The sequence below is a fragment of the Rhinopithecus bieti genome, unplaced genomic scaffold, assembly GCF_001698545.2.
Source record: "Rhinopithecus bieti isolate Rb0 unplaced genomic scaffold, ASM169854v2 scaffold_12573, whole genome shotgun sequence".
Lineage (NCBI taxonomy): Eukaryota > Metazoa > Chordata > Mammalia > Primates > Cercopithecidae > Rhinopithecus > Rhinopithecus bieti.
The window spans coordinates 715,340-734,710 of NW_016807321.1; the positions used below are offsets into that span (position 1 = coordinate 715,340).

General features: G+C 60.3%; 1 protein-coding gene across 3 annotated transcripts in view; it reads left to right on the top strand.

The window, feature by feature from the left end:
• Positions 1-227: 227 nt before the first annotated feature.
• The window catches only part of SLCO4A1 (solute carrier organic anion transporter family member 4A1), a 28,863-nt gene continuing 9,719 nt past the window's right edge, over positions 228-19,371 (top strand). For all 3 annotated transcript variants that reach the window (XM_017881203.1, XM_017881205.1, XM_017881204.1), the window contains exons 1-5: positions 228-332; positions 13,572-14,434; positions 15,830-15,920; positions 17,546-17,667; positions 18,193-18,304. In XM_017881203.1, coding sequence (XP_017736692.1) covers positions 253-332; positions 13,572-14,434; positions 15,830-15,920; positions 17,546-17,667; positions 18,193-18,304 — 1,268 coding nt within the window. In that variant the 5' untranslated portion in view covers positions 228-252. The remainder of the gene's footprint in view (positions 333-13,571; positions 14,435-15,829; positions 15,921-17,545; positions 17,668-18,192; positions 18,305-19,371) is intronic.

Here is a 19,371-nt window from a genome sequence, read left to right on the forward strand (position 1 = left end):
GCGGCGTCGCCACCGCGCGTTCTCGGCTTCCCGGCTGCGGCAGCGATGCCGGTCCTTGGAGCTGGAGCGGGGATTCCGGGAAGCGGCGGCGCCCGGGAGAGACACGCCCTGGTACCCCGCCGCGCGTTCCCGCCTCTGTGCCCTCAGGGGTGGGGCCCCGGACGCCGCTGCCATTGGCCGTGGGGGGTGAGGCGGACCCCGCGCAGGAAACCCCGCCCCTCCCTCTGCGGCGGGGGCGGCCCCAGCCGATGAATGAAGAGGCGCGGGCGGCCGGGGAGGCCAGAGCGTGGAGCGCAGCGCTGCGCGGCGGCCAGGCCCTGGAGAAGAGGACGGTGAGCGCGCAGGGAGCGGGGAGCGGGCGCGGGTGCGCAGGGCCCGACCCGGTGGCGTGGGAGCGCGGCAGGTGCCGCCATCGTGGGCGGGGGCTGGAGCGCCGGGGCGGGAGGCCTGGGCACCGGTTCAGCGCCCCGAGCCCCTCCGCGGGGGAGGGCAGGACCGAGCGGAATCGGAGGCCACACTGGCCGCTTCCCGCAGCCGGCTACGCAGGTAGGAGCTCCCGAGTCGCCCGCAGGAGGACCGCTGCAGCGGGTGCGGGGAGGAAGCGGGTGAGTAGGGGCTGGGGCCCTGGCGGGGACTGTCGGAGTGGCCGGGGCGGGTGACCTGGGCAGGTGGCCGGGAGCGCGCGCAGGTGCAGGCACCACAGGTCCAGCTGGGGACAAACGCGCCTCCGTGGAGCTCCAGGGTTGCGGAGTCAACTACTTGCGGCGGCCGCTGCTGCCGAGTCAAGGAGGAAACCTTCATGCACGGAAGTTTCTCGGGGGCGGCCGGGCTTTGTTCGCGCCAGAGGCGCTCGAGACACCTCCAGGAGGGTAGCGCGGGCGGAGCGCACGGGGCTGGTTTCCAGCAGTGGCAGTGCCCCTTTCCCTGCCCCACCACGCGACGTCTTGACCTTGGCTTGGGGGAACTCGGGCGCCCCCAGGTGCAGGCAGAAGGTCGGGTGCCCTCGCGTTGCTGTTGGGCGCCCCTGGCCAGGGAGGATGTAAAGGAAGGAGCAGGCAGGCTTAGCTGCCCTAGACCGGCCCTAGACCGGGAACCCGGGAGCAGATCTGACTTCCACTTCCAAGGGAGAAACCGCCTCCCTCATTGGCGCCCCGAGGGGAGAGAGAAGCTCAGCTAGGTTTCCATGTGGTCTGCGTGGTTGATGAACCCTCAGGCTGGGGGGTACCCCGCTTGGCGTGCAAGGCCCTCTTTGGAGCTGCCGCGGGACCAGGCTATGCGTCCTGTTTCCGTCTGGAGGCGGCTGGAACGCGGTAGTTTTCCACATCGATGCAACCAGCTTGTCAGCTGCTGCTCCTCAGCTGTGGTTTTTGGAACTTGGGTTACCTCAATCTAATCAGAAACTGGCTCTGTGGAGCCCGTTGTCAGCGAGGCTTTCATTCCCAGCAGCGCAGAGCAAATGGATCTCAGAGGACAGCTCCTTGGTCTTAGCCGGTTCCACTTGTGAATCTGGTAATAATGACAAAGACCAGTGACAGCCGAGGTGAGGTGTTGAGTGCTGGAATGTGCCGGGCATGGTACCCCTGCTTTAAGCATCCTCTCATTCAGTCCCTAACGACCCCACGAGGTGGCCATTATCACTCCCACTTTATAAATGAGTAAACTGAGGCACCGAGAGGTTAAGTGATTGACTCTAGGCCACACAGCTCATAGGTGCTGAAGAGGTCTGACTCCAGGTTTGTCTGATCCAGGCTTGGGCTCCTGCTTTACGACTCTGTTCTTAAAGAGGCAAAAGGCAACTGTGGTGGTGGGAGGGGGCAGGCCAGAGACCCAGAGCAGCGTTCCAAGAGGTGGGCCTGCGGTTACCGGGCCAGAGCATCTGTTCTGGGTTTCGGTGATTGCAGGACACCAGTAGGATGTCGCTCGGGCGGAGACTTTCCTCTGTGCTGCTGCAGGGAGTGAGGGCAGAGGCCGGCCACTTGGTGAGACCTGGATGCTGACCGGTCAGGCTGCCCTGACTGCGCTTGGCAGGCTATGTCCTGCCTTCCTGCTGGGCAAGGTCAGCAGGTGGTGCCTGGAAAATTCTTCATGAGGGAGCTTCCCTCCCGAGTGGCCATGACCTAATCTGTGGGTGTGGCCCCCAAAGCAGGTGCTGGGCAAGTCCCTACCATGGTGGAGAGCTGGCTGGCATGTGGCAGGCAGGGCAGGCTGGGCCGGGTGAAGGGTGGCCAGGTGGATGGACGTGCTCTCCTTGCTAGAGCAAGTGACTCCAGTGACTAAGCCCAGAGAGACTGGCTCTCCTCGGGGCTCTGAGGGGCCCCTTGGCTTGACCAAGCCCCATTGCAGTTTTGGTTCCAGGTCGGTCTGACTTCCAGATGGCAAAGTTTTTCTCAGCCCATTGTAGAATGAAAAGTTAACTTATCGAATTTAGTATTGTGCCTACAGTGTCCTTGATCTGGATGTCTCCATGAGTGTTAATCCATTTCTGGGGTGGGTACTGCTGAGCCAATATACATTCCTGGCTTTCTGGACTGGTCGACCAGAACATGTTGGGTCCTGGTGCTCTCCCCAGCGGTTGGTTGTAGGTGGTCAGAGATGAGCCACAGAAAAGTCAGTGTGCAGCCTGGTGCTGGGGGCAGGAGGGAGCGGGGCCCTGGGAGCACCTGGCCGGGAGGGAGCCACGCCAGGCCAGCCCTCCTGCTTCCTCCAGCGGGGTGTGGACAGAGGCCACAAAACGTTCCCTCACTTGCCATGTGACTGCCTCTTTCGCAAGTGGCAAGGTGCACACTGTTGGCTTTTGGACAAGGACATGGGACAGTCCTCGGACCTTGCTGTTGCTTTCGTTCTGGGACACGGACCACTGTCTGGCCCCCAGCAAGCTTACTGAGTGTCAGCTGACTTCGGGCAGGATCTGGGTCTTGCCCACTTGTTGGAACCACAGGCACGTGGGGATTGCACCCTTGAACAGGGAGGGAGGCGCCAGCAACTCACATGCTAGGTTAACAAGTTCTGGGTGACTTGGAGCCTTGGCCCTGCTAGGGGTGTGGGGAGGAAACTGGCCCTGCTTCTGGGACAACAGTCTCTGGGCTTGTCCTCCTGTGGGTCTCTGCAGAGGAAGCAGACTGGGGCCACAAAGAACAAACTGGTCCCAGGGACCCTGCTTCTTTCTCTGGCCCCTGCCGGCCCTTCAGGCTACCTGCTGTCCTCAGATGCTGGGGTCTCCAGCTGTCTCCCACCCTTCAATTCTTTTCCGTAGGCTCCTTCCCACCAGCATCACACAGAATTAGACCCTGGGACTACATTTCCGGGGGAAAGTGTCTGCTTTTTAAAACCACATGCCTTCTGCAGAAGCCACTCTTCGTGTAGCCCAAGCGTAGGGTGAGACTTGCCACCACTGGCCGGGGTCGCATATGGATGCCAGAGAACCCAGATTCCTCTCCCTGCCGTGTACACCCAGGCCCCTCCTGCCCACAGACCTTACCTTTTCTTGGTGTTTGTTTTAAATCTGGCAAGACTTGGGGGGGGACCTGAGGCATTGCCCCTCTGGTCCAAGCCGCAGGGAGAGCTTGGGATGCTTTGGGTGGCATGTGGTATCCAGTCTGCCCCAGGCTCACTTGGGGCCCTTGCATTTGCCACTGGGCTCTGCCCTTCAGGAGACACTGCAGACCTGACACTTGGACCCATGGGCCTAGGAGGCCACCTGGAAGGAGAGTGGCCCAGCTGTGCTAGGCAGGTCCCTCATCTGGACAGAACCTGCATCCCGTAGCCTCTCAAGCCCCCCGAAGGCCCTTCTGGGTCTTGTCTCTCCCACAGGTTGGCGATCAGATTTGAGCCCCTTTGCTGGCGGGCCCTCTGAGCTGCCCGCTTTTCCCTCCCACCACCTGCTCTGCCTCCTGTGGTGCACAGGGTTCTCCTGGAGGAGGGAGGTCATGGGCATCCCCCACCTCCTCACCTTCACCCTCAGGAGTCCCAAGGCCCTGGCTGCTCTGCACAACAGGCTGGGAAGCAGGCTTTGTGCCCAAGGACTAGCCTGAGAACCGGGAGGTCCTTTCCCCTTCCCCAGAGAACAAGGAGAGCTGTGAATACCACGGGTCTGTAAAGGGGACCCCACATGCAGGAAAAACTGAGTTGTGGCATCACTTACACCTTCACTCACCAGTAGCCGAGGCACAGTGGGGGTCTTGAGCATGGGCAAGGCAAGCCACTTCCACTGCAACCATGGAAGGAGGCTGAGGAGGGTAGGGCAGCTGTGCACATCTGCGGCAGGCAGGGCCTGCGGGGCTCCGGGGCCGGACAGGATGGATTTCCATTCTGAGTCTGTTTTCCATAAACTCCAGTGCTGACTGGGCCCACTTTGAATAGGCCGCTCAGTGGCTCATTCCCATTCTCATGATGTCTCTGTTATGGGGGGAAACTGAGGCAGAGAGAGCCCCCCCCCATGCCCTGCGTGGCTTGGAGCCACCCTCTCTCTTCTTCTCAAACATGCCCTCAAATGGCAGGAAGCTTTTAGTTCCATGGATGGGATGATGAGTCGGAAGGAAGAGTAAACCTGCACACCCAGGTTCAGTGGGCGGAGACTGGGTGCAAGTAGGGACCTCTAGATTGAGGGACGGGTCTGTCTGGGCCCGCCCTGCTGCCGCGCCCAAGCTCCCTCTCACTCAGACAGTCCTTCATTGTTGGCCCCATGCAAAGCAATGGCTTCCTGCCTGCTCGCCTATGCGAGGTCACCAGGTATGCAAATTGGGGTGCACCAGGCACAGCTGAGGCCCCCAGATGCTGCTCCCAGAGTCTGTGCCTCAACCTAAAGAAGTGAAAGCTCCCTTCATTCATTTACCCAGCTTGAGGAAGAGACCCCGGGGTGAATTTGGAGACAGAGGAGAGAGTCCCAGGTGTCACAGGGGGCTGGTGTGGCAGGGGAGGCAGCTGAGGACGGTGTGGGGAGCAGGCAGGTGCTCAGGGCAGCCTCAGAGCCGTCAGGTGCCAGGGGGAGGGACTCAGCTTTGTCAGGCAGTACCTGGGCTGGAATCTGAAGAGAAAGGAGAACCAAGACCCTGTGGTCCTGCCTGGCCTCCAAATTCTGAGTGGGGCCTGAAAGCCGGGCCTGGGACATCCCCTAATGTGGAGGGGGTGCTACCCACCCAGCCCAGCTCCAGCCTCCCTGGGAACATTTGCTGGGCCACAGTAAGTCAGGCAGGTCAGGCCCAGGGGCTGGCAGGCTTAAAATAGGTCTCTCAGAGATGCTGCGTCCTTTCCACGTGCTGCGCTGAGAGCACTTTGCAGAGAGCCAGACTGGGAAGTAAGTGGATGGGGCCTGGGGAAGTAGGTAGGCTTCTAGAAGTGGCACAGGCTGGGCTGTGTCAGCTGCCCGCACACGGGGATACAGGCTGGCACCCCAGTTCCCATAAGCCAGGCCGTGTCAACTACCCGCACGCAGCCACTGGCTCCTCACAGGCCACTGTCCTGGCTTGAGAGGAGGGGGAGGCAGAAGTCAGCTGGATTCACCTCTAAAAGACCCTAGCAGAGGAGTCGACCTCTTATCCCGGGGATGCAGCTGACTGGCCAGGCCAGCATGAGGAAATTGGAAGAGAACTCTGGCCCCCATGGCCTCCTCCTAAAAGAGCGGGCACAGACACATACACGGTGCACATGCATGCGTACACCCTCCCCAGGCCTGCCCTCGGCCGGACGCTCCAGGGACACATTATCCCCCGGCTCATCGCCTTGGCCTAATTCACGCCCTGGCTGCCAAGGCCTCTGGCAGCAACTTTCCCCCTTCCTCCCCTGCGGGGTTGTTGTGGGTTAGAGCAGGGACAGGGCCTGAGGGGGCTAAACTCCCAGGGAAAGGGCAGCTGGCTCTGTCGATGCACAGGAGGGGCGGGGTGGTTTGTGTCTCTCTCGGGCTGAGAGCCACCTAAGGCTCCGCTCGGCTTCCTCTGGTCTTAGATGATCTCCCATGGATGGAGGCATCAGGGTGGCAGGGAAAGGACAGGCCCAGAGGTGAGTGGGTGTCCCAGGGTGGGGCAGCCACAGGGGGCCTGGAGTGGCTTGCAGACAGGGCCACCAGTCAGGGTTCCAGGCCTGGGCACATGGGCAGGCTCTGCTTCCAGGGGCTCCTTCCCACCTGCCGGCTGCATGGGAGCCGTGTGGCTAGAACCCCGGGGAAGACCTTGTCCCTCATTCTGGAGCAGCCGTCTGGAGTACAAGGCCATGGGAGAGGGCCCTACGCCGTGGAGGTGATGGACCCTCCTCCCTTAATGGGGCAGATTTCAGTGACTGTGTGTGGACAGGAGAGCTCAGCTGGTTCAGGCCTCCGGAAGGTTCCCGGACGGCAATGGCAGTGGTGTTCTGTCAGAGCTTCCTCCCGAAGCCCAGCTCCCAGGGCCTTGGATGGTGCCTGGAGTGGACTCCAGGTTCCGTGCCTCTTGTCCCCACCGGTCTCTGCAGCCCAGGTGGTTCTGATTTGCAGCCATGGGCAGCTTTTGCGCCCTGCTCTCGAGTGACTGCCGCTGGGCTCCTCACGGGTGCGACGGTGTCCTGGGAGTCCCTGAAGCCCGGGTTTCCCGCACAGCAGGCGTTAGGAAGTGGGTGCCAAAGCATAGAAGGACTGGCTTGTATTCGTCTGAGTTATCCAGAGAAACACAACCAACAGGATAGGTGGAAAGAGATTTATCCTGAAGACCTGGCTCACGCACTTATGGAATGGGAAGTCCCGAGACCTGTCGTTGGCAAGCTGAAGGCCCAAGAGAGCTGATGGTTTCGGTCCAGTCTGAGTCTGAAGGCCCAAGAACTGGAGAAACACCGCTACAGGTTCCAGCCTGAAGGCTGGAGATCCAAGAAGAGCTGGCATTTCAGTCCAAGCCCAAAGGCAGGAAAAGACCAAGGTCCCAGCTGCAGCAGTCACCGGAGAAGGCCTTCTTACTCAGCCTTTGGCTCTTTGTAGGCCCCCAACTGATTGGATGAGGCCCACCTCCCTGCGAAGGACCATCCCTTCACATGCTAATCTCACCTGGAAACACTCACAGCACACCCAGAACGATGCTGGGCCAAATGTCTAGGCACCCAGGGCCCACTTAAGTTGACACATGAAATTCACCATTACAGTGCTCTTGGCCCTGACCCTGAGACCATCGCACATGGCATCAGAGGCTGTAGAGTGGGCCCCGCAGAAGACAGGAAGCAGATACCCTGGTGTTAGATACAGTCAGGGTGTTCAGATGAGGATGACAGTGGACTGGAGCTGGGAGGCTGACAGGAGCCAGAGCAGCCTGGGGGCTGGCTGCTGGCCTGTCCTTCCCGCGGGTGCAGTCTCCTGCACTTCATGGCTGGCCCATCCCTACCCCGGGTCTCCCACTCCCCCCTCTGCCACCTGGCTGCCACTGCCCAGCCTTCCACAACTGCCTCTCAACATCACCCCACCTGCAAATTCCTCATCTGCAGCACTGGGGTGCAGTTTGGCCACATCAGCGGGTGCAGTCTTATCTGCGTATAAACCAACCCACCCATGCAGCCAGCTTGGGATGAGAGGATAGTCATGACGTCCCCGTGGCCCTTGGAAGGAGGCCTTTGGAAGAGGCAGGTCCTTTGAATTTGGTCTGGGGTCAAGGCTGCCTGCAGCTCCCTCCCCAGCCCCGTAGTGGGGGCTGTGTCCATGCGTCAGAAGAAGCCGCTGCCTTTTCCAGGGGAAGCTGAGGGTGTGGCTCTGGGATGAGGATGAGGCTCCATCCTTCACTGTTGCAGGGACCAGCTTGGGAAGCTAATGCACCTTTTTCTCAAAACCAATTTCAAGTGGAAAGAAACTATAGGCACATGTGCCTTGTACACGCACCTACACAGCCGTGCACACACAGGCACACACAGGGTGCCAGAAAGAAGAACCAAAAGAACAGGCCTCCCTTCTTCCCTGAGCCCAGCTGCAATGTCCTGTTCCCCTTGGCGGGGCCAGTCCAGGGGCCAGGCAGCCTCTACATAGGGCTGCCATGAGGCCCTTCCAGCTCCTGAAACTCCCTTATCCCATCCCACACCAGCTTATCCATAATGGGCCTGAGACCAAGAAACCAAAGGTGTGGGCCGCCGAGCTGCCCGCCTTAACGCGGACCAGACAGCATTACTCCAGGCACCATTAGCAGCAAACACAGAGGCGACGTTCACCTTCTCACTGAGCCATGAGCTTGTCTGCCTTGGCCATCTCAGAAGCTAGCAGATCCCAGAAGGAAAGCCACATGTGAGTGGCCTGGATGGTCCTCATGGGCCCCAGCAGCATTGTCCTTGAGGGAACTGATTCCTGAGACCAGGACGGGGCCGCTGGCTGCCTCCACCAAGCATGCGTCTGGCTGTCCACATTGCTGGACTCGGCTGCTGCAGCTAAGACGCTTTCATGTCCCGCGGTGGGCTGGTTTTCGCGCCAAACGCTAGCCCTGAACTGTGAGTCCTGCACAGCATATTCAGCAAGGACTCCTCCAGGTCCAGGCCAAGCATTGACACACATGTTGAGCACCCACTTCTCCAGGCAGAGTTCTCATGCCTCTGGCTCACCAGCTCAGAACGGCTAAGTAAATTCCAGCGCTGACGACGTATCCACGCGAGGTCTTGGTACAGTCCCAGAAACTTCCTTTGGAAAATGCATGAACATGGGACTGTCCTCATCACCCTGAGAGTTCAGGAGTGTCGCCTGCTCTGCATCACTCAGCAACCCATCCGTCTCCTGGTGACGGCAGGAGCCAGGCAGATGCCCCATCAGAGCCAGCCTTTATATTTGCTTCTGTTGTCCTGTAGCCCCTGAGTCATGGAACGCCCACCCTCCCCTTTCCAATCTAGACGCCACTGTTTAAGGGGGAAATGGCCTCCCAGAGATTTTCAGCTTCAGAAGAGAACCCAGAGCTGAAACTCTTGGGCATGACGAAGATGGAATGGGTACTGTCACATGCATGCCGCTTGCGTGAGGGCAAGTACAGATTCAGATAAGGGGAGGCTGGCCCGAAGCCAGGTCACTGCTGGATCTCAGAAAGACGTCAGAACCAGGCCCCAACGGAAGCCCCTGGAGGTGCACAGCTGAGTGGTGCCGCGTATTTCTCATCGTGTGCAGCCGTCTGATGGGCATCTGCCAGAAGCCACATGGCTAATATTTAAAATAGGATTTTAAATTTGCTGATTTAAATTTAATTTTAATAGGTGACTTTCGACTGAGCTTTACATATTTATGTCAGAGCTTTTAATTCAGGTAAAACAGCCTTCAGCTTGGAGCTGTTTGGACCCCTGCAACTACCTGTTCTTTCTCAGTTGAGGCTTTCATTTTCAAGAAGGAAGTCCTTCTGTTTCTGTGGCCATTGCTGATCACGAAGCTTAGCGATCTGGCTTCCTCTCAAAGCTGTGCAGATGGGAACCTCTGCCTTATCTGCTTTGACCCCCAGCGTCTGGTCCTGAGGCCAGGGCTGAACACACGGCGTGTACAAGGCAAACCCCGTATCCGAGCGTTGAGTGGGTGTTTCACGGCAGCCAGTGTCTTGGTCCGCAATGGTTTACGTGGGTTTGCCCACCACTGAGCATCCCAGGACCTCATCAGACCCTTTGCAGAAGTGCTGGTGAATCCGACCCGTCCCCCAGCCCGCCACCCCCTGTCCCAGCATTTCCAGCTAGGCGGAACCTCTGAGCTCTCCCTTGCCCACGTCAGGCTGTTCCTTCCTTGGCCCCGCTGAGGCTCCTTCCCTTGATGTTCTGGCCCAGCCCGGAAATGAGGTCAAGTTTCTGCTATTTATGTGTCTGCATGTGTGTGTGTTTGCGTGTGTGTGGACCTTGGCCTCCAGGCAGTCCCCAGGGTACTTCTTGGCTCTGTGTGCGTGCGCTAAGAAAAACGGCGTGAGGGAAACACACCCAGATGCTGCCTGGGGAGTCTGGGTAGCTCTGAGCCTGGCCTGTCTCTGAGGTTGCCTTCTGTTTCAGCGGCCGGTGGAGATCCTCCGGGCTGCTGAGTGGTGGAGCCGTGGCCCCTCCTCACCAGTCCCACCCCGGGGCTGTTGCTCCTCCATCTTTTCCACTCGATTCCTGGCATTCGAGTTCTTGTGTTAAAAATGCTCCTGGGACATCCTCCTTGTGACAGCTCACTTCAGTGGCAAGCCTGTGGCTTGGGGGTGGCAGTGGGTGGCTCTCTGTCCCTCGGGGAGGTGTTGAGCATTGCTCTTGCAATGTAAAAGTCTCTCCTTCCTTCCACGCACGCTCCCTTTCTGACACAGCAGGTCCCAAACCAGCCTGGCCTGCCAGCTCGTGCATAGGTGTTGGCACTGTAAATAAAACCCCGGGTGTGGCCACGGGCACCCAGGGAGCAGGCCCCAGGAATGACTGCTGTGGAATCTCTGCTGTCCGAGGCCTCCAAATACGGCCTCAAACAGTCTCACAGCAGCGTCCAAGATCGACAGTGGACGCACGTGAGTGCCACACGAGTGTACACAGCTCTTTCAATAGGTGTCAGAAGGCAGCTGTGACGCAGACTGTCAGCTCTGGGGCCAGACTGCGGGGGCTGCATCCTCATTGCCACCGGCGGGCTGTGTGGCCTTGAGCAAATGACTGACCCCCCTGCACCTTCTTCCCCTACTGTGAGGCCTGGGACAGTGCCTGGTACACAGCTGGCGCTCAGTGTGCACAGCGGGTGTCAGCACCCCGCCACCCAGCGGGATTCTTTACAGCAGCTGCCTGCATTCGTCCCAAGGAGCCTGGGGCTGGGGCATCCATTCACGGAGAGGTGAGACCTCCGATTCCACAGAGGAGCTGTGTGGGGACCGCACTTCGGTGGAGGACGTGGGGAGAGGACCCAAAGCCCAGCTTTGGGGGCTCAATTCTGAGATCCGTGTGGCCTTGGGGAAGGGGTGCTGGTGCTGCCAGATCTCTCCAGATGTAAAACAAGCCTTGCCTCAACCTGGGGGAGATCCCACGGCCCGCTCGCAGCCTGACCATGCTGGGCCCATTTATCTGCCCTCACAGATGAAGTCACCCCTTTATTTAAAAAACAAAACAAAAAACGAAAAAAGCAATTTGTCATCCCCAAATGCTGCAGTGTCTGTCAACGTAGGCCTGTCCCAGGGCTGGTTCTCACTGATACCCCTGTGTCCCTTTCCACCCCCACGGTGGATCAGCGGCTGTGCCTCTGCTCCCACCCGCCACGCTCACCTTACAGTTTGTGTGTCTGTTAAGCTCTAACTCTGCCTCAACCCCAGGGTCATCTCTCTGGGCCCTCCCCAGGTCTCTGTCATCTCCCAGATTTGGGGGCACATGTGGCACCTGTTTGCCTCCGTGGGGGCTGCTGCAAGAAATGACCACACACCAAGAGGCTGAAAACATAGAATTTTATTTCCCCAGCTCCAGAGGCCAGGAACCCAAAATCCACACGGGCTGTGCCCCCCCGGGGCTCTGAGGTGGGTCCTTCCTGCCCCAATGGCTCCCGGGGCTCCAGGTGGTCCTGGGAGCACCATGCCTGTCTCTGTCTCTTCTGCAGGTGGCCTTCTCTGTGTCATCTTCTCTAAATGCACCTGTCACCAGGTTTAGGGCCCACCCTGTTCCAGGATGATCTCTTCTCAGATCACTCATCACATCTGCAAAGATGCTTTTTCCACATAAGGTCACGCGCTCAGTCAGGTTCCAGGTGAACGTGACTGCCTGGGGAACGTGGGGGGCACTGGTCCACCCACCCCAGTCCCAGCGCAGGCCCAGCAAACAGACTCTGTAAGGAGCTGCCAGGAGGATCCTGGGACATCGCCTAGCCTAGGTCCCCATGGGACTGCCCGCTGTCCCTGCATCTCCATGCATCTCTGCGCATTGCCAGCTGTGGCTGGAAGGAGACCCCATGGCTGAATACTTGGGGCTTCGAACTCTGCAGAGCCCTGAGCACGGCTGAGGTGGCCCCAGCCTCAGCCTGACGTCAGTGGGCAGCATTTCTTACGCTTTGTGTTTTGGAGCCTCCTGGGGTGTGATGTTTCATGGACTGAAGAAGCTTCTGGAAGCGCCAGGTCCCTGTTGAATGTGATACAATGTGGCCCAGTATGGACACGCCACTGCCCACCCCACCCCAGCTCCGCAGTGAAGACAAAAGACCAGAGTGTGGACTTAGACAACAGAAACAGGCCCTGTCTTACTGCTGAGGACCGGAAATCAGGGATCATGGTGTCTGCAAGGCCTGCCCTCGGAGCCTGCGAGGAAAGGAGCTGCTCCCGGCCTCCCTCCCGGGCAGGGGAATGGTCTTCACATCCACGTGGCGTTCTCCCTCCCTGCGTGGGTGTTCGCATTCCCTTTCTAATATGGATACCGGTCACATTGGATCAGGGCCCACCCAATGTCTCTGTTTAACCTTAGTCACCTCTTTAAAGGCCTGAGTTTCAAAAACTGTCACATTCGGAGGTACTGGGGGTTAGGGCTCCAAGACAGCTTCTTTTGGGGGTCACAATTCAGCCATAACAGGAGGTGCCCTGGATGGCAAGCACCTTGAGGTCTGCAGGAAAGACTCTCCTAGGGCGGGGGCAGCACAGGTGTTCCTTATCACAGCATCCCCAGGAAGGACCCTCCCAGGCTGGGGGCAGCACAGGTGTTCCGTATCACAGCAGCCGGTTTATTTCTGGTGGGGAAACCCCTTAAGATGCAGCGAGGCTGCAGCCACCTGGGTTTCCCAGAAGGCCTTGGGCAGTGGCGGGGACCTGTTTATCCGGGAATTGGTGTGGGGAGTGAGCAGGCGCCCTGCGGAGGCTCGGGATGGTGGGAAACGGGGCTGGTGAGGGCGACGGGGCAGGGGCAGTGCAGGGTTCAGAAGGAAGGTGGCGCGTGGACACATTTTCCTGGTAACTGGTTCACATGGCTGCCGATTGCAGCTCCTGTTAGCCACAGGCAGCGATGCCAGCTGCCACAGACCAAGGCTGACCCAGCACCAGCCAGAACTTGGCGGCCGGGGCGTCTCCAGTGCTGGGGGCACACGTGGCCCGGGAGGCCGTTTCTAGCTCATTCCTGCACCTCCCAAACTGCACCAAGAGGAGCTCCTTTTTCACGCCAAAGGGTACAGAAAGCTGCCAGGGCATGAATTTAAGGATGAACAAGGTCAGGCTCCAGGACCAACGTGGAGACCCCCTGTGGAATTCATCCGGGCCACTCGGCTGCAAACGGCAGGGGACATGGCTGACACAGCGAGTGGGGGCAGGGCGGGTGCAGGTCGGGGTGACCTGGGACCCCAGTGTCTGACTCGGCCTCTGCGTCTCAGCTCCACTCTCCACTGTGTGGCCCCATCTCGGTGGGCCCTGCCTTCTTCACAGCCCGACGCCACACTGCTGAAGCGGCCGCTTCTCCCAACAGTTCTAGAAAGGGCAGGAACCGAGCCCCTGTGAGCAGGCCGGGCACAGCCCCCCCTTCCCGCAGCAGGACTGCGGCTGGGAGACAGTGCCTGAGTGTGGGTTTGGCCAGACGCCACCCTGGATTTGGGAGACTCTTGAGACAAGGCAGGCAGAGCTTTGAGCCACCCCCGTGATGGGTGTGCTGGAATGTTCCCGCCTGGTCGTGCTATATCCGTGGAGAGACACGAGCTTGCTAACCAGACGTTCTTCTCACAGGACACACCAGCCCCTTGGATACCACTTGGCCACTCCCACGGAGGCCACTCACACTGTGGCTGAAGCCTCGAGGTCACCAGGCAGAGGCGCAGAGATGCCCCTGCACCCGCTGGGGGACAAGCCGCTCACCTTTCCCAGCCCCAATTCAACCATGGAAAACGGGCTTGACCACGGCACGCCCCTGAGCCCCGGCTCCCTGCGCTCCGCTGCCCATAGTCCCCTGGACACCAGCAAACAGCCCCTCTGCCAGCCCTGGGCCGAGAAGCGTGGCGCCCAGGGGACCCACGAGGTGCAGTACGTCTCGGCCGGGCAGAGCGTGGCGTGCGGCTGGTGGGCCTTCGCACCCCCGTGCCTGCAGGTCCTCAACACACCCAAGGGCATCCTGTTCTTCCTGTGCGCGGCCGCATTCCTGCAGGGGATGACCGTGAACGGTTTCATCAACACGGTCATCACCTCCCTGGAGCGTCGCTACGACCTGCACAGCTACCAGAGCGGCCTCATCGCCAGCTCCTACGACATCGCCGCCTGCCTCTGCCTCACCTTCGTGAGCTACTTCGGGGGCTCAGGGCACAAGCCGCGCTGGCTGGGCTGGGGCGTGCTGGTCATGGGCACGGGGTCACTGGTGTTCGCCCTGCCCCACTTCACAGCTGGCCGCTACGAGGTGGAGGCGGACACGGGCGTCAGGACGTGCCCTGCCAACCCCAGCGCAGCGTGTGCGGACCGCACCTCGGGCCTGCACCGCTACCAGCTGGTCTTCATGCTGGGCCAGTTCCTGCATGGTGTGGGCGCCACCCCCCTCTACACACTGGGCGTCACCTACCTGGATGAGAATGTCAAGTCCAGCTACTCGCCCGTCTACATTGGTGAGTGGGGCTGGGGGGGTAAGCACGGGGCAGGGAGGGTGGAGGGTAGTGTTGCAGGAATGAGGGTGACCGGCGGAGCCAGCCCCGCCCCCTGCCTTCGTGTGCCCCTTGTCTGCATGGCCCCGGGGCTGCTGCGAGAGGTGGTAGGGGAGGGGAGTCAGGCCTGAGGCCCAAAGCTGACATAAGGGACTACGGCTTTCTCGTGTGGACCCTGCTCAGGGCTCCAGGCTGCTGTGCCCAGGAGTCTCAGTGCAACCCCTGCATAGTGTCCAGCCCACCTTGCCAGGAGACGCTTGAGACAAGGCAGGCAGGGCTTTGAGCTACCCCCATGATGGGTGTGCTGGAATGGGGCACAGAGTCACCAGGCGCTGGGTGGCACCAGGTCCAGTGGTGGCAGACCTCATGCTCCAGCTGGGAACCTGGCACTTGCCTGGGAAGGAGTTTCATGTGGGGTAAGTGACGAGGGACAGAGCCCGGAGGCCACACCCATGTCTCCCTGAAAACACCATATTGGCGCCATCAGCCACACAGAGGTGGAAGGACAGAGCCCTGAGACCACACCCATGCCTCCCCGTGAGCACCATGTCTGCTCTGGTGTGGAAGAGACCGAGCAAATCCGGAGAGTCAGAACTTTGAGGGGAAAAGTAACATGAAGCAGCTCGTGGCTGCTTCACAGCCGCCTGAGAGTAAAGATCTGTCACAACCCTATGCCAGGCAGCTGAGCTCACTGCCCTGGGGCAGCCCTGGGCCCCTCACTGGCTTCTGGCTCCTGTTTGTTGAGACGTAGGGAAGCCCCATGACCTGTCCAACAGGGGCCAATTTGAGCCTGTGCATGGCCCGCCCGACCCCACTTCTCGGTGTCCCCTGCCTGGCTTTCCTCTCCTGGGTAGGGCATCTTAGGGATGGTCAAGGGGAGCAGCTGGCCCCAGCCGGACTCTGCAGTGACCTCGGCCTCCTCATGTCCTCTTTGAGCTCTGCTCATCCCAAGAACCAAGGCGGGCATTGATCACTTCACTCCAGTGAGGGTCGTCCCACCACCCTGACCCTTTCAAATCCCAGCCTACGGGGGCATGAGTGTGGCTGGGCAGAGGGGCCAGGGTCGGTCTGTGTGGCTACTTAGACGTCCTGCCAAACCAGGCTTTGAGGACCTTTGCCCTATTGTAAGGGAAAGATGACAGTGCGCTTGGCTTTGAGGAGGCTTTTTAAAGTTGACGCTGACCCACGTCAGGCCCAGTGGTGGCTGCACGGACTCGCCTAACTTGAGGCCCACGAGGGGAGTGGGCCAGAGATGCAGAACGGTGGGTGCAGGGCTTCTCTCAGGCACGGAGGCCCACACGGCCCTCCGCAGCCCCAGGGTGGTGCACAGTGGCCCTGATGCCTCAGCCTCTCTTGCAGCCATCTTCTACACGGCAGCCATCCTGGGCCCCGCTGCTGGCTACCTGATCGGAGGTGCCCTGCTGAACATCTACACGGAAGTGGGCCGACGGTGAGTGGCCACGCACCCTGCTGCCTGCTGCAGGGCCACACCCACGGGAGCCCACCAAACTGCCTGCGCTGGAGAGACCCACGTGTCTCTGGAAGGGGGTTCGGAGCCAGCAGGGCCCACTCTGAGTCTGGCCGGGCGTGGTGCCGGTGCTGGGGCCCCCGGGCTGGAGGGAGTCAAGGCTGGCCTTGGCTCTGTTGGACTCAGGGGATCTTGGGGGCCTTGGGAGTCCGCCCCAGGGCAGGGGGCGAGGCAGATGGACAGTGCCCAAGGCCCAAGCGCTTGCAAAGTCCAGCGAGCCCCGGCCACTAGTTCCCTAATGGAACTGAGATTCTCTTGTTTCTTTTCCTTTCTTTGTATCTTGTGTGTGACACTAGTTTCTGTAAATGTAAGCAGGAGAAAGCAAGTGGGGGTGGAGGGAGAGGCAGAGGGAAAGACAGAGACAGGAAGAGACAGAGACAGACCAAGAGACAGACACAGAGGTGGAGATGCAGAGAGAAAGATATGGAGAAAGAAGACAGACAGTGACAGAGAGAGACAGAGGGAGAAGGGGAGGGAGAGGAGAGAGCATGTCCTTGCTGACCTGTCAGGGCTCTGTGGGCGCAGGGTCCCCCGTTTGTCCTGTGCCCAGCCTGCACTTGTGAAGTTTCCGAGGTCGACTGTGACGTGCTGTGGGCACCGCTGCACCTTGGGACTCTTTCTGCAGATGGTGCCTCTCCTGGAGGTCTCTAGCACTCTGGCCTCTTACAAAAGCCCCTCTGGCCTCGGGTTGATCGTGTGGGGTCAATCGTGTGCGTTCTAGGCAGAGCCTGGAGGTAGGTTTGGGGCTCGTGTCCTGGGTCTGGATGCTTCTCAGTCTCTCTGCCCCATCTGGCTCTGGGATCTGGGCCCACTTTGCACAAAGTGAGGAGGCAGAGCGGGGTCTGGCCCTGTGCGGTGTCAGCGCTTCCCTGCTAGAACAAGCCGGTGCCGCCTGGCTGCAGCCTTGCAAGGTGTTGGCGCTCCCTGTGTCCTGTCTCTGCGGCTCTGCTCCCGGCCTTTGCTGGCCTTTTGCCCTCCCACCTCCCTCTCACTGTGAAGACGCATCCCTGGAAGCCCAGAGCTTGGGTGGGCTTCTTCTACTCGCACAGCCGCCTCAGCCCGTGATTCTTTTCCACTTACCTTTTCATTTGAAAGTGCACTTATGTGCAAATTGCCACGTGCATGACAGTCCCTTTGTGGGGAGCTTTCGGTAAACTCCAGCTGAGCCCTCTGGCATCCCTGGGAACCCCATCTGTCACCCTCTGCTATGGGGAGGGATGCCTCAGCCCACTGTTGCCTGGAGAGCCTGCCCCTCCTAGCGCCCAAACCCACCGTGGTCTCAGGACCAGGCCACAGGTGGCATCTCCAGACCTGGAGCGTGGGCCAAGGCACGGAGCCATCCGTCTTAGACAGCTAAGCCAAGGTGGTGTTTGCTTTAGTCTGCAAGGAAGGGACAGGACCTGTGGCCAGCAGCGCCGGGGCCTGTGTTGACCAGTGTGCAGACAGACCCTGGAGGTCTGCCTGGAGGAGGGGCCAGGCCCCCCCCCCCAGTATGTGTGCCGTGGAGGGCACAGGTGGGCTGCACGCTGACCCGTCCTCTTCCACAGGACGGAGCTGACTACCGAGAGCCCGCTGTGGGTCGGTGCCTGGTGGGTCGGCTTCCTGGGCTCCGGGGCTGCTGCCTTCTTCACCGCCGTTCCCATCCTTGGTTACCCTCGGCAGCTGCCAGGTGGGTTCCCCGTCCCCAGCCCAGCCTTCACATCCGGGGGATTGTCCCTTAGTCTTTGTGAAGGGGGCACCCCATTTCCTCTGCTGTTTTTTCCCCGCCACGATCAAGTCCGCGGCACACCCTCATTCTCAGTCTTTGGTCTGCATCTTCCCATCTGGGTGGAGAGATGCCTCCTGGCTGTGGCACAAGGCAGGTTGTGTGTCCGTCCTGTCCTGTGGCCTCCCCTCTGCCCCAGCGGCTTCTCCCCCTTAAGCCACAGAACAGGCTTGTGTCCCAATCGGGGCAGGGCCTCCGTCCCTTCCTTCCCCCAGCCCCACTTGGGGCCCCAGCTCTCCCACACCTCCAGCCCGGCTTGTGGAGCATTCTCATGCAGCTTCTGTTCCAGCACCACCTCCCTGGGGCTGCAGGGATGTCAGACAATGAAGTTTCCAGACTGAGGAGGGGCAAAGGAGTGGGGGCAGAGCCTCCCTCAGAGAAGTCCACCTCCAGGAGCCCCCAGCCCCAGCTGACTCTGTGCCCTTCCAGGCTCCCAGCGCTACACGGTCATGAGAGCGGCGGAAATGCACCAGTTGCAGGACAGCAGCCACCGGGAGGCGAGCAACCCGGACTTCGGGAAAACCATCAGAGACCTGCCTCTGTAAGGACCGAGGGCAGGAAGGTTCCTAGTGTCCTCAAACCCTTTAAGGGCCCCCATCTTGGGGAGTTGGTGAGACCCCTCCAGGATGGATCATGATGGGGATGAAGCCCCAAACCTCCATTGTGGCCCACCAACCCCTGAGACCTGGGCAAAGAGATTAAGGAGCAACAGCTAGAGCCTCCAGGGCCAGGGGCCGCAGACCCCGCTTCAGGGCTTCAGAGCCATGGGTGAATCCCAAAGTGGGGCCAGGGCCTCGGCCTGCACCCAGGGACCTGTCACTCACACAGTGTGGAGGCTCCTGCGGGCTGCTCCTGGCTTCCAGTGGCCACGGAGCAAATCCCTTCCACACCAGCAAGTCTCCCCATGGCCTGCGTGTCCCTGGGTCCCCACGGAAGCTGCATTTGACTTGAGACCCTTCCCTCACTGTGACCCCCCCACACTCTAATTCCCTTTCATCAGGTGTCACTTGTGCCATACCCCCCTCCCTGGGCTCTGGGATGCTACCCTCTGTCTCCCTCCCTCAGTTTCTGAGGACCTCCCCCCTCCACCCTGTGTGTCCTGCTCACCCTCTGGGAAGGTTGCTTGCTTTGCCGTCTGCCTTGGCTGCCTTCCCTTCTTTCTGCTGAGTGTGGTCCAGCCTTGCTTTGCTGTCTTACTGCACTGCTAGGGTGAACACGGAGTCCTGAGCTGGTGGGGTCCTAGAGGGACAACGTAGGGGCCCAGGCCCTCCAGGTCTCTCCTGGGGATCATGCCTTCCCCAGGGGCTCTCCCCAGGGCTGGGCACAGGTAGCCCTCAGTGTGGTCACCACCTAAGTCCTCAGCCTCTGAGTCCGTAGCACAGGGAGACTCTTGTGCCCCTTTAGCAGCAGGTCTCTGAGCTCACAAATGGCTGCATCTCACTGGCCATAGTGGGTGGAGGGTGTGGGCAGTGGGTGCGTCCCCACTGCCTGCCCTCAACCAGGACAGGAGGAAGGCATCAGGGCCAAAGGTGGCCCCTCTGAAAGCCCCAAGCTGTCCATAGCAGAGAGGAGCAGGGCTGGATGAAGATGGGAAGGGGAGGCTCATTA